Source organism: Perna viridis, chromosome 2 (assembly GCF_037379345.1).
Source record: "Perna viridis isolate PV_CMFRI_1.1 ecotype Kerala chromosome 2, ASM3737934v1, whole genome shotgun sequence".
NCBI lineage: Eukaryota > Metazoa > Mollusca > Bivalvia > Mytilida > Mytilidae > Perna > Perna viridis.
This window is the reverse complement of record NC_142446.1, coordinates 65386045-65400695: the sequence shown is the minus strand read 5'-3', so window position 1 is coordinate 65400695 and position 14651 is coordinate 65386045. Positions and strand designations below refer to the sequence as shown.

Here is a 14651-nt window from a genome sequence, read left to right as displayed (position 1 = left end):
GTAGCCTTTTTTGGGGTGTATCACATTTTTCAGATTTTGCATGATTCTTACAAAGACTGCTACTTAACATCTCTTTTCTTCTAAAATGGTGTTGTCTGCATGTCTTTTCTTATGACATTGTCATAATAATCCATAGAGACAAAAAATATACATCAATGTCTTGGCATATATTAATTTTTAATGCAGTGAAAAACGATCTTGTATACTACTACTTCCATATTCATCACCAGATTTTCTATATCCATATAAAACACATTTCAGGTTAACCAAGATCTTTCAGAAGATCAAGATGAAACTTTGTTCAATGATAAAACATCATACTCATTCCCTGTATTCAAAAATCCACACTTCATTTCAGAAATACAAGTCAAGCATTTAAACTATATAAAATTGTTTTTCAAGTAATTAAAGACCTATATAAAATCAATTTTCCTTAGTTTTGACATACAAATCGATCAAAACATTGATTTGTTCTATATCAAGTCCTTAAGATATGACTTAGAATACTGGTACAAGTTTTACTAATTGTCATGCAGGATATTACACATAATAGCAATTACATATGGCTCATAATAAAACTACCAGTAACTCAAAAGATATACATTGTATTTAAAGACTTAGCATACTGTCAGTGACTTTTTAGTCTTAATTATTCCAAGAATGGAAACCTAGATGGAACTTTAAGGGGGAGGTGGTGGGGGGGGGGTCAGAATTCTGGATCCCCACTTGGAAATATTGGGATACTGACATGTACATGTACTTATACAAAATGTACAGTGTACATGACAAATGTACTTAGATCAAATTTACTTTTGTTTTTTATTTTTTTCTTGAAGAAAATCAGCAATTTTAATAAATCTAAGTTTTTTGTTATCTTGCATGACAATTTTCTTTGAGACAATTTAATGAACTACATTTATGGAGGCTAACTGTACATGATTTTTTAACTAAATGTCAAATCTATCCAGTCTCTTGTTTTTGAATTTTTCATCAGCTTTAAATTCCTGTACATAACTGTTAGATAGTATACATGTACATATATTATGCAGGTACTTGTATTACTCAAATAAAAAATATTGAATTTAAACTAATTGTAATGTTTTGCATGTAATCGTTAAATATCGAACCATATCAATGTATTGAAACCAAGATAGCACTGTTTGTTTGTTGTGAAACTAGTTCATGCCGTTCTTTTGATTGGGTATTAAAAGACATACATGTATATAATCGGCTTGTGTTTAGTTGTGAAATATTCTATGTATAGAAGGAAACACAAAACACTGTTGCCAGTCCCTTTAAACATTGTCTTCATGTAAATTCCACCTGAATGGAATACACCAAGTAGACAAAAGAATGTTAAGAAGAAGATATTGTTACATTTTTGCTAAATCATTCACTTTAAAAGCCTTGATGGTTATACTTATATAACTTATAGCATGGGTCGAAGAAAGATATAATGTACCAATCAGTTCTTCAGCCTCCTTTAAACTAATTAAAAGAAATAATTATGATTTAAAGGCATACATATACCATGATGTATCAATCCTTTAAACCAATTAGAAAAAGAAGGAATTACGATTTGGAAACTGTCCAAGTCCAGGAAGTTGCTCCCTCTCCCCAGATGGTTTTAAGACTGAAAAAATGTCCCAATTCAGGAACTTGCTCCCTGTCTTTAGAAGGCTGTATAAAGACTAGAAAACTGTCCCAATCCAGGAAGTTGCTCCCTCTCTTGTGATGGTTTCAAGACTAGAAAACTGTCCCAATCCAGGAAGTTGCCTCCTCCCTCCTCTGATGGTTTCAGGACAGGAAAAATCAAATACTTTTTTATAGATATGAAAAAAAGGGGACTGCAAAAGATTATTCTTAATATAAGAAATGTATATACTTGTGAATGTGACTACAATTATCAAAATGCCCAGATTGAATTTCATGACATTGTAATACTATTCCAAAAATATCTCTTTTAACCATGAAATAATTTAAAAAAAACCTATTTATTTTCATTTTTAGACTGATTTGAATTAGGAATAAATATATTCAAAGACGCATTCTATTGTATTTTCATTGCTCAGCAAGGCTCTTCATACAAAATCAACCGATTCTTTTGTCTGGTCAACAAGTCTATCTTTAGAATCTCTTGAATATATAGGTCTGTGTCACAAAGCAATTATCGAGCCTTGAACAAATGTCTTTATTCTATTTAAATAAAGCCTTTTCATGACATTGATTGACCTAATCAAAAAAATGTTTCTATTCATCTTGGTACAAAAGGATGTCTATATCAGACTTGGCTATGACACAGCACAAACATTTTGGGTAGTGTTGAATAAAAAACTTGACATTATGCTGATTGTCCTTCAAATGTGGAATGTGGCCTGTGCTAGTTGGAGAAATAGAAACAAGTTTACATCATTGATTTTTTTTTCTGTGGTTTTATCCTCATATTTAGGGAACTCCAAAATGATTAATAAACTCTTACTCACACAATTATTGAAACAAAGAAAAGGATTGTCAAGATGTACTGAAATATTAGGTACTGTATTCTATTGAAGAAACTGCCAAAATAGTCAATTTATTATCAGTTAAAGTTACATTTTGTACTCTTACATGTTCATACATTATACATGTATGTAAACTTCCTTCAGCATGAATTTTATTCTCTCCACTCTACAAGGCAGAGGAAAAAAAGATAGAAAAATTTAAAAATAATTTTACCTCAGTTTAAGTTTTAGTTGAGACACAGTGGGGTTGCATTTGTGGAGCCAACATTTTTCTCCATGTGTAGACTGGAGAAATTAAAATTCATGCGGATGGAATTGTATTCCGGTGTTTAATTAAAGGTCAAACTCATTACTCTTACATGTATATGTATTGAACTTACATGTATTGAAAGGTGAATTAATTGCTGTAGTAAAAAGTTTTAAGGATTTGGTAAAGTAAGCATTGTTGTCTCGTGGATGTCAATCATTGGCACTTATCCACATTATGTGGTATTAAAGAAGATACCAATAAGCTGACTGGTATCCTTTTGTACCCAGATTTGTATTTTTATGTTGTGTAATGTACAGCCAAAATTCTTTCAGTCATTGTCTCAAATATAGGACTCATAATACACATATATATATATATGGTACATCATACAGTGTACATTGTACACCTACTTGTTTGAAATCACAAATAACATTAAGTTCATTCCTACATGAGTCAACATGAAATATTTCCAGCAATGTGGTGGTCTTGTGAAATGCAAGGGGAATAACTCTGCTTTTTGCTTAGGTTCTTCAGTTCTGATTTACATGAAATGTAATTTTCTTACATTGCTCTAATTTTTTGCTTGCATACTAAGTATTATATCTGCAATGAAATATGTACATTTTCACATGTACATGTATCATTATTCTATGTTTTGATGTTTAGTTCATGTCTACAGTAGGTCAGGCCTGTCTGCAGGTTTTGGCAAAGGAGGGTGTTGAACAGGGTCTGGGAGGGGCCACCTTCTCCAAGATGGTAGAAAATTTTAGAAATTAAGAACAATTTTGGAAACTCCTGGTCCTTTCAACTCTAGGTTACAATGTTTATGACTTCAGTTACATTCTCATTAAGTTTCAACATCATACTAGAGACATTGATAGCTGCATACTCTAACAAGTCCATCTAGTTCAATTTTGTATTATTACTAACATCATCGTATGTTATATTGAAAAGGTGAAATCAACATACTTTACCAAGGTTTAAAATCATTCTTTACAGTTTTAAGTTGTATTTATCTATTGATTTTCAGCTTTTTTTTCTATCTTTTTTCGGGATTTCTTGAATAACACAACCCAGTTCTTACTGCCTTGTAGTTTAAATACTGTACATTTACTAGCTAGTACATTTCACCTAGGCATCTCAAAAATTATTTGTCATTTGCTTCTCAAATCATGTGACTGCACTTTATTTTGTACAGGATTTGAATTAGGTCATTAGCAAACCTTTATTGATCTTAAACACCAAAAAAACTCCACTTTAAGGCCATAAAGCTTCAATACTGAAAGCTAGTTCAGTATTCTGGTGTTTCAATTATGTTCTAGAAAGTTTGAGTACCAGCCTCTGTAAAAATCAGGCAGTGGGTGAAACTTACACCATATTTTGCTTGTTGTACTAACAGATTGAGGAAATAAAGGCTTGATTTCACTTTCCTTATTTTTTTTCTATCAAAATACACTGGAATTGAACAATTCAAGTGCAGATACTAAATCTGTCAAAACTGTTTAACATTCTACATGTAAATAATATCCCATGATTTATGGTTGGTCAAGAACTTACACTAGTAGTACAGGGGACTGTTATGAGTGATAATGTATCATTGGATTAGTATGACTTTAATACTTGATCTGTTATGCCCGATTCTTACAGAGAATAATACTTACTTCACATTTATGTAACCCTCAGTTCTCCTGACTCCTGTATCTAATCATTATTATGTTATTGGTTTCTTAATCTGGAGTAAATGACCATGATACACATCTGAAATAACCATCAGAAAGGTAAATATAGCTGATGTTGATAATGCTGACCATCCATGAGTCATAATGAGAAGTTGTTACCTTGCTAAAAGCATGGCAAATAGATCAGTTGGAATATATTTAGATTTGTTGATAATTCTGACCAGCTGTGATTCATAGTCTTTAACTAGTGTTTTGTTTTCTTTTTGTCATAGGCTAAGCTCAAGGTTGGAAGATCAGATGAGGATGATACATGTAGTGGTACATGCATTTAATGTACTCAGTAATACATACATGTATACATGTATACCTACACTACTGTCAACACAAATTTTAATTTCTCCACTCTCCACAGTGGAGATATTTTGAGTTGAATCTCAGTGTCTCCACTCTCCACAGTAGAGTCACCATTTCAAGAATTATCTGTAAATAACTTCTCCAGTCTTTATGCCAAGATGTATTTTATGGTTCTAGCAGTTTAATAACATTTCTGTAAAGGGTAGGAAAAAATATTGAAAACTATTGAAATTGGGCAATTTTGTCATGGTTTTTACTTTGGTGGAATCACAGTTGAGGACATCAGTGGAGAAATTAAAATTTTGATTGACAGTAGTGTATACTTCTTGAACTAAATACACTATAGTCTTAACTGAGTGATATGCTGAATCCTGGGGCCTAATGTTTATAGATCTTATGGAGGAAATACAAATTTGTTGATATTTCTATGACTTTGAAGCCCTATTCTGAAACTAAAGTTTTGTAGTTTTGCATGAGGCATTAACTGAGGTTTATAGATAGGGCATATTTAGTTATGTTGATAATTCACTTAATAACTACAACACAGTATGAATTAAACAAAGGTCAAGGTTGCTTAAATCAGTGGTCACTTCAAAGGTAAAATATTTTGTCCTGTTTTATATATATACATTTGTACATGTACATGTATGTTTCATTGAATTTCTTCAGGTTTTTCATTCTTAGGTACAATGTAGTTTGAATGTTTGTTCCAAGGTTAAAGCAGAGGTTGTTATTCTCTGATGATGTATAATTCTAAAGATGACAAAAAAGATTTTATTTTGTGGTTGTGAAAAATATCAAAATTATTGTTGAAACCAGAACTCAGGCCGTCTGGAAAATTGCAGAGAGCTCTACTGATCTAAAATGACTTTCCCTGAGTGTGCAGTTTTTTCTCTCGCTCTGATCAAACTGCATGTGTAATTATTATGCCAAGGAACAGATTTTTTTGTGGTAAAACATATGATAAGAAATTAACTTAGAACAGATGGGCAGAGAATGATAAATATTTGACAGTGTATAATTGTAGACTTCGTATTATAAGTAGCAATAGAAGAGGTGATTATGGATATTAATAACTTTGAACAATAGAATTCACAGACATAGAGAGCAATGTTCTTGATGTACTGATGGATTGTTTTGTTGTTTGAATAGAATTCAACATCAACATTTAGATTGATATATCGGTAGTTGGACTCTCTGTCGGTTGGCAGGTACATGTATATACCGGTAGTTCTAATCACTTATCTGTTTAGTACATCCTGCAACAGGTACATTTTTATACATGAATGCATAGCACTTGGAGAGTGAAAACTGTCTACTCTTTCTATTAAAATTATAACATTAGCAATTCACCATTCACCATTCACCATTTACCATTTACATGTACAATACACCATTCAAAATTAAAGACACACCATTCTACATTTACCATTGAAGATATACCATTACCCAGTTACCATTTATCATTTACCATTACCCAGTTACCATTTATCATTTACCATTACCCAGTTACCATTTATCATTTACCATTTACCATACCCCATTCACCATTTATCATTTACCCCACTCATCATTTACCATTCATTATTTACCATAAACACAATTCACAATTCATCATTTACCATTTACTTTGCCCCATTTCCATCTTGAAGATTTTAGAATACATGTTTTCATGGTAAAGAAACTGATAATTGGCTACAATTATTCTTCATCAGTAACCTTGAGTAAATGTTAGGACTTTTTGGTAAAACATTTCATTATCCTTGAAATTGTGTGTTGTTTCTAAGAACATACACATTTACATACAGAATAAATTGTATGAGGAAAAGTAAGTTTTCATGTACTCAAAAATAAAAAAAAAAACATACCAAGATTTTACCCCAGTAACTACTCTTATCAGTGAAGTTTGTCTGGTAACTGACCTATCATGGGTTGATAGATACTTTGTTGGCTTAATCTTACTTTGTATATAATGGGTATGAGACAACTAGGCTTGCTGTGATTAAATAGCTGCTTAAATTGCATTGTCATTTCTTTCATGTTTTTATATACATTGCGTATATGTAACAAGGCCTGTTTTTGTTATTAGTTGGTGGTCAATGCTTTTATAGGATACGTGTATATGTACATGTAGTATAGTAACTGACCTCAAGTACTCGTACATGTACTGGTCATGTATTTATAAGAATCATACTGTAGGAGTTGAATCACTTCAAATATGGCTCCAATTGTTGAAAAAATATGTTTAAAAATTGAAAAAGTTCTTCTTCAACAACAATACATGTACATGTATATTATGTATTACACTATGGGATAGAACAAGATACATGTGCTTGTCAATTTTCTACCAATTATGCTAAGAAAATAGAAGTGACAGCAACAATTTTGACAACACTGAGTTATCTCAGTCTTGATAAATTTGTCCACCAAGTTGAAGAAATATGCCACGGCTGCCTGTATTTTATTGAAAAGTTACTTTAAGCTTAGGTAGGCATATTGTATTTTTGTAAACATGTTATTCCAAGCAAGCAATAGCGTGGTCTATTCTTTATTGAGTATTTTAGCATTGTTGGAACATGTAACCATAGTCTCCTTTGGACTTTGCTGCACCCATATAGATTTATAAATATAGAATCAGAAATCTTTTGAAACATAATATGCATATGGACAATAAAATACAGAATACTATTAAGGAGTTATGGGCTTTTACCTTAATGTACGAAAAATAAACAAAATTAACAGATGCCAACAGTGCTGACAATGACAATGACAGGGTGATACCATTATATAACTGAAAAAAAAGTTATACAGACATATAAATAAATGCAGGGTGTCTTTGACCACAGATCAGCTATCTCCAATTTTAAATATCAAAAAGAAGCCTTTTCACCTATCAACTTCAATTTAAATTTACATGTATTTCAACATGGCATTTTCAAGGTAAAATAATGACTTTGCATGAAGGGGACTTTCACAGGAACATAAAAACAAAACAAAGAAATGTACCCCATGCACTTATACTTTTTAAATAACTTGTTATGCCAAAGTTGAAAAATCAAAACGTTTTCTATTTTCACTCATTCCACATACTGTGCACTTGTACTTTTAAATGTTGAATTTTCACAAGTGTCTCTTATTACTTAATTTATTTTTACAGTTGATTGCTCATTTAATTAAAGTCTTTCTTACAATATCAAAGTATTGTTGATTTAATTTTATATTGTAAATAACTTTCATTCATCCTGTTAGCACAATATAGTTACATATTTACATAGAATGTACTTATAAGCTGAAAGTTTCTGTTGTATGGCTGAAAGTCCTTTTCTGGGTTCTGTCTACCTGAGAGTTCTCTCTACCCCCTTTTTTTGATAGTCTTGATATTTACAATGAAATAGAAATGTGTCTGTTGTTCTTATATTTTAGAAAGCCAAGTTTTTCCATAACAAAAGAATTAAAAAAAAACTCATGGTAAAATTTTTAATTGCATTCATTGGCCAATTAGAGCTGGTTGTTTAGTCTTGGCTTCTTCATGTTGAAGGCTCAATTGCATTTTATATTGTATACTATTTCATTTGGTAATCTTCAGATATGCATTTCTTGATATTTTTGCTTCATTTTTTATTATAGTTCTGATGCAGTTGCAAGGGTTCAAATTAGTGGTATTCCTAGGTCTAGACTCTTAATTTCTGACCTAGGACTTTTCAAATTTCACTTTACCATGGGCCCTGGTCCCTCACCTTTTAACTAATAGTTTATAGTGGACTTCTGTTTTTCCCCTTGTAGACCCTTTGGGTTAGGGTTGGTTGGTTAGGGTTAGGGTTAGGGTTAAGGGTTAGGGGTTAGGGTTAGTGGACTTTTGATTTTTCCTCATGTAGACCATTTGAAACTTGGAAAAGTCCAGGACCTTTCACTCTTAAGTATAAGTTTTTGTAAGAATCATGCAAAATGGGGAAAATCAGAAACATGTATGTCAAAACCCTGCTGATATAATTTCACTCAAGGATGCTTTAAATGAAAACACCTTTCTTTGATCTCTGCATCACTGGGTTTGCTGAGAAATTTTTCAAAAGAATGTCAGAAAAATGAGGTTTTTGACAAGCTTGTCTGCCTTTGAAATGTTCATTTTCAGTACATTTCAATGAAATTATAACTCAGTTTACCAAAATGAATAAGAAAATCTTGTGCAAATAATCAAATTAACCATGTTTCACCCACTGCCTGATTCTTACAGAGACTGACACTTAAGATTAAAATTAGCCCCTGAGGTGTAAGTACACCAAAGCTTAGATAAGTAGAAAATGTTCATTTTTCACAATTTCCTAGTGTTGGGACTAATACTGACAGATTCCGCTGTGTGTAGCTCATATGATCTGTATTGCATCTAGTGTAGATAAGATTAATATTTACAATTTCCTCACTTTTTCTTTCAGGTACAGGAACATTTGGACGTGTGGTGCTCACAAGGCACAAAGAAAACAAAGACTATTATGCATTAAAGATGATGCGCATTACTGAAGTGATTCGACTGAAACAGATAGAACATGTCAAAAATGAAAAAGAAATTCTTGCTCAAATTTCCCATCCATTTATTGTAAATATGTAAGTATACTGTTTTTTCCCTATACTACAAAGATTTATAGGCTTTAAGCTTTATGTAATGAATGTTTTTACTTGTGGTTGACCCAGTTATCATATATTAACTTGGTGTGATCTGGTCTTGTTCCACAGCATCCACCAGTAATATTGAGGAGTCCACCCTTGGCAAAACTCTAAAGCATCAATACACTGTGTTGAAATTCAGGAAAAATACTACAGCATTTACATTACTCAGTAATTTTCTTGTATGTAAATTTTCAGGATTTTTTTTTTGAAACATTTCGGAATCTTATTTTTAAGTTTTGCCATTGTTAGTTTTCAATTTATCATTTTTGGGCTTTCAAACTTTCAAAATGAAGATATGTGAGATTTGACAAAGTTTTGATAGAACAAGAAGAGAAAAATGGTAGATCAAATTAAAATGCAGCCAGATCAGTCTCAAAATGCCCTAGTCTCACATTAATGTCGTGCTTTGTATGAACAGAAATTCTTACAATCAATTTCTTTATTAAAATTTCAGTTGAGAATTATTTCTTGGTATTACCAGTAATGCATATATACATTTATTTTGACAGAAAATGGCCATAATGCTTTAAGCAATTGACCTTAAGATGCATTAGAATCCCAGATTTTAAAATTCTTATAGTTAAACATTATACAAGGTCTATGTATGGAGCTACATAAGTCAAGTAGAAAGCACATAATTACAGGACCAAATACAAAAAAGTTCAAACAGAGTTGATGACAAGGTCTTTAAAAGTGGAATAAACCTATTTATGGTCAAGGGTTAATGGTACCATCAGAACCATCATTCTCAGCCTTTTGATTCTTTGTTCCTCTTGAACTTGGTCTCAAAACAGGACATATGTTGTTACTGGTAGGTCACGTATGAAACAATGCTCATTATACAGTGAAAACTAGTTTAAATGAAACCCTGAGTAAACCAAAAACCTGTCTAAACTGAACACTGAGTAAACCAAAGACTTGTTTAAACCAAGCCCTGAGTAAACCAAAAACCTGTCAAAAAGTTTTGAAGTAATTTCAAATCAGCTGAAATGTATTTTGAACCAGGATAGACCAAACACCTATCTAAACTTGACAAATTCTACAGTTCAAAAAAAGGTTTAGTAAATACAGATTTCACTGTAGAAGCATTTACAATAATAGGAGTTCATCTTAAGGTTTTCAAATTGCCAATGATCAACAGCTGAAATTAACATGAATACAGCCCATAAAGAATTAAATAGTGGTCACCCACAGTTGTACAATTAAATTATGATGTCTATCTTGTGTTTGAGGTAAATGAGTCATCTTTGTAAATCGGTGATTAAAACATTTGAAGTCATGTTTTGTTAGAAGATGATTAAATCTCATTACATTTTAATGGCAGTATATCATATTTTAGCACCGAGCTACTTAAAAAGTGAGGAAAGCTTTGATAAATTTATGAACTGAACAATTTGAAATAAATAACAAAACATAAAAAAGTTTTAATAGTTTAATGTTCTATTTTCAGAGTGATATCTGAAATTTTATAGTCTATGCTTTTGATCTTTGACAAAAAAGAAATTTTCAAATGGGACTGTATATGAATGACAAGTGTCACAAAAGGAAAAAGTAGGACCAGGTTATATCTAAATACCCACAAACATCGATAAAACAGTAAAAGTTTGTTGATATTGTTCATGTATATTTGAACAATCAATATTTTGGATTACTTGTAAACTGCAGCATGTTTGTATTGGTGAATTGTGGGTTTAAGCTCCCAGGCTGTCATGGGCCCTAATCTTCTAGACTCCTATATATTTATATTGACAAAGTATTGATTATAAATTTGAGGGAGAAGTATTTTTCTGGTTAGAGCATTTCACATGGCTGACCTCAGGGAGATTTTTTCCCAATTTTATAGGTGGGGTGGGTTCAAAAAGTGTCCCCCTCACCCCTCTGAATCTCCCACTGATGATATACATGCCTACTTTTGATGGGTAACATAACCCTTTTCTTTTAAGGTTGATGTGCTATGGGACATTTTGATAAGACATCCTTGTATGAATCAGGCAGTTGAATGTAAACCCTGCAAACATTGTTCAATGTTGGAATGTTACTCTCAGACCTGCCTGATTTCAACATGAATTTGTACACAATGTTTATGATAATAATAATTATCATAAAATAATCTTATACATGTAATGTACCTTATCAGCGCCGTACATTAAGCTAAAAATAAAACGAACATCAAAACGAACATCAAAACATAATACTGAAGTAAACCATATTTACACATGAAACCATGAAATTATGAAACCAAGTTTAAAAAAGGGAATTTAAACATCACAAATCTAAGCTGTGTATTTGGTTATTCTTGTGGATTAATAGGTCTTTAGGATTAAAGCCTTAAAACTATATGTTAAAATCTAGATGTAATAATGATCTTATTTTGGGGTCACCAGGAACATGCTATTCTGAAAAGTTTCCATTGTATTTGAAACATACACTGTAAAATATTCTACACTGAAAATCCTGAATTAACAACAAAACTTGTGCATATGAGACACTATTGTGTCAGTTTAAATGTATTTTGAACCTGGATAAACCATACCCTGTCCAATCCAACCAAGTTTTGCAGTCTGAAAGAGGATCATTTTAGTGAGGTTTCACTGTGGTCTATGAATGGTTAACCTAACACTGTAAATAACTAAGATTATGTATCAGCAAGGGCCCATAGGAGTTGTTTTTGGTTACATCCTTTTACTTTTTCAATGGTCTTGCAGTTGGGTAAAGAGGCTGTAATATACATTTAAAAAAGTGTATTTATGAAATCTTGCAGTATTCAAAATTCAATAATACATAAAACACTGAGGCTTCATTCCTTGCATTGCGTATGGTAGAACCTCTCGGTAATGGATTTGGCTTCCTCTTTCGATATATTTGGTTATGACTACTTCTTGTATACAACTAATATTTTGATTATGATCTTCCTACATATTTGAATTTAATGCTGCTGATGAGAGGTTACTCCTTGAAACACCTGTACAGCATATCGAAATTTACAATATATAAAACTGGTATTTTTAATATTCAAGTTAGGCCTTCAAAATGTGGAATTACAAAAATATTTTCTTCTTGTAGAATATCTTGCATTTTAAGTCACTTAAATACATGTATCTGTATATATGAAGTGTTTTTGTGAAGATTTACTTCTCCATCCAATTAAAATAAAATAAAATAAAAAGTAAAATGACTTTTCATTTGAACATCCATGAAAAAATGGATTAATACTACAATCAGTATTCCAAACCTTCAAGAATGTAGCACCCTCCCCCTTAATTTAGCTGTATTGCTGTCTTGAAGTAAATCCACAATAAGGCATCAGACTTGTTTATAATGTTGAAGATAGATCTTCATATGTTAGGTTGCACTTTTACTGTTAAATCTGGCTTAGAAAATTACCAATAAATGATTTGACACTGTGCTTAGGCTTGTGTAGGAGTGAATTTGATGGTTTTATTGGCTTCGCTGCGTGTATAATTGCGTAGGATGATGAAACCGCTATTGTCTGCAGGTTTTTTGCTTTTCTTTAGGTTAAGTTTAACGAATGGTATTTTAGTTTTAATCAATATTCATTATATTCAAATTGAACCAGATTCTCATTATGACTGAACATTATATTCTCAGCAGATTTGAAGCTTTCTCATTGAATATTTTCCCATGAGTTTGTCAATATATGTTCTTCAAAAGGTTAATACATTGATAAGGCTTTGAAAAAAAAAAGATTTGGTAATAAAGTTTCTGGTTGTCTTATTTTATTATTATAGATAATTTTAGAAGAAATAGAAAAATAATGGATAGATTCACAAGTAACATAAGGGATGGGCGAGATATTTCCAGCAGTCATTATTGTATCAGATATTACAGCGAATGATATAGTTAATTTCAGGGCATTAAGTTGGTCTTCCCTTGATTAAATGACAGTAACCTGATGAACTTTCTTAGATAGTTAACTGGACAATTGACAGAGAGATTTGAACTTTCTTTCAAACTTAGATTAAAATACCTATGAAATAGTAGACAGCTTAGATCTCCTTGTTAATTGTCTAATTAACTTTCAAGGACATTTCATCAAGTAAAGATCATTCAGTCAGTGCGAGATCAACACTATTCACTTAAGTTAACTATATCATTTGCTGTAATATCTAATTCAATATTTCCTGAAGTTAAATATATTACTTAATGTAACCTCCAAATGAGACTCTTAAATTTGAAATGTTTGATGATGAAAGCACATGGAATGGTGATCCTTGGCAGTTTCTTGTACAGTGTTTTAAAAATACTCATTTTGCAAATGGTTATCTTTCTATTCTGGATGCCCAAGACCTGAATTGAATTTAATCTAACAAAAAAATTGCACATTTTTCCTTTCATCATTTTGATCTGATTATTATATTATTTTATCTTCTAAATTTTGACAGATGCAGTGATGATGAGTGGATAAAACTTACGGTGTGTCTGTTCATGTCCATTATGTCTTTACAACCCATGAAAATTTATGGCATACAGTAAAAGTAAATTTTTTACTTTGATTTTTTAGGTAATTCTTTCTGAAATTGAAATACTATAAGATCTATATGTTGTATGTGTATCACAAAAGGTCTGTTGAAAAAAATCTGAGCAGGGGCAATTTAAGATTTTTCCCAATTTTATAGTGTTGTGGGGCGAAGGAGTGTCCCCTCATAAAGTACATGTATGGGGCAGGGTGACTGTGTGGTTGTTATCACTAAGGTCATTGAGCCCAACACATCTTTAGGTTTGGCAGGCCTCTACCTTATCCCGGGGTTATACTGATTTTTCAGCCTTGAATAAAAGACTTTCCTTCCATGTTAGCCAAATGGTCCTGAATCACTCCAATGGTTAAAAAGTTCTGCACTGCTTATGTTAATGTTGACTTGTACAGGCATGTGTATTCACCTTATAGAATAAATTTTAACTTCACTTTTATCTTTTACATATATATAAATTCTAGAAATAACTCCTTTCTAAAGGTTGCCATATGGGGCAGGGCAAGTTGAAGTTATTTTTAACTTGCCTAATTGAAAACACATTATTATTATCTTTTATCAATTTGACTTTTCCAAATTTTCAATCATTGTCAATCTAGTGAGCAAGAACTGAATTATGACACTAATCTGTCTATCAATCAGTCAATCAATCAGCCAGTTATCTTGTAGTCAAATTGAACTACAATTCTTAGATATCATTTTGCAGACTGCTCGC

General features: G+C 31.7%; 1 protein-coding gene across 1 annotated transcript in view; it reads left to right on the top strand.

The window, feature by feature from the left end:
• LOC148626512 (cAMP-dependent protein kinase catalytic subunit 3-like) overlaps positions 1-14651 on the top strand; it is a 45982-nt gene that overhangs the window by 1595 nt on the left and 29736 nt on the right. Inside the window, exon 2 of the mRNA XM_088570556.1 lies at positions 9215-9383. Coding sequence (XP_088426682.1) covers positions 9215-9383 — 169 coding nt within the window. The remainder of the gene's footprint in view (positions 1-9214; positions 9384-14651) is intronic.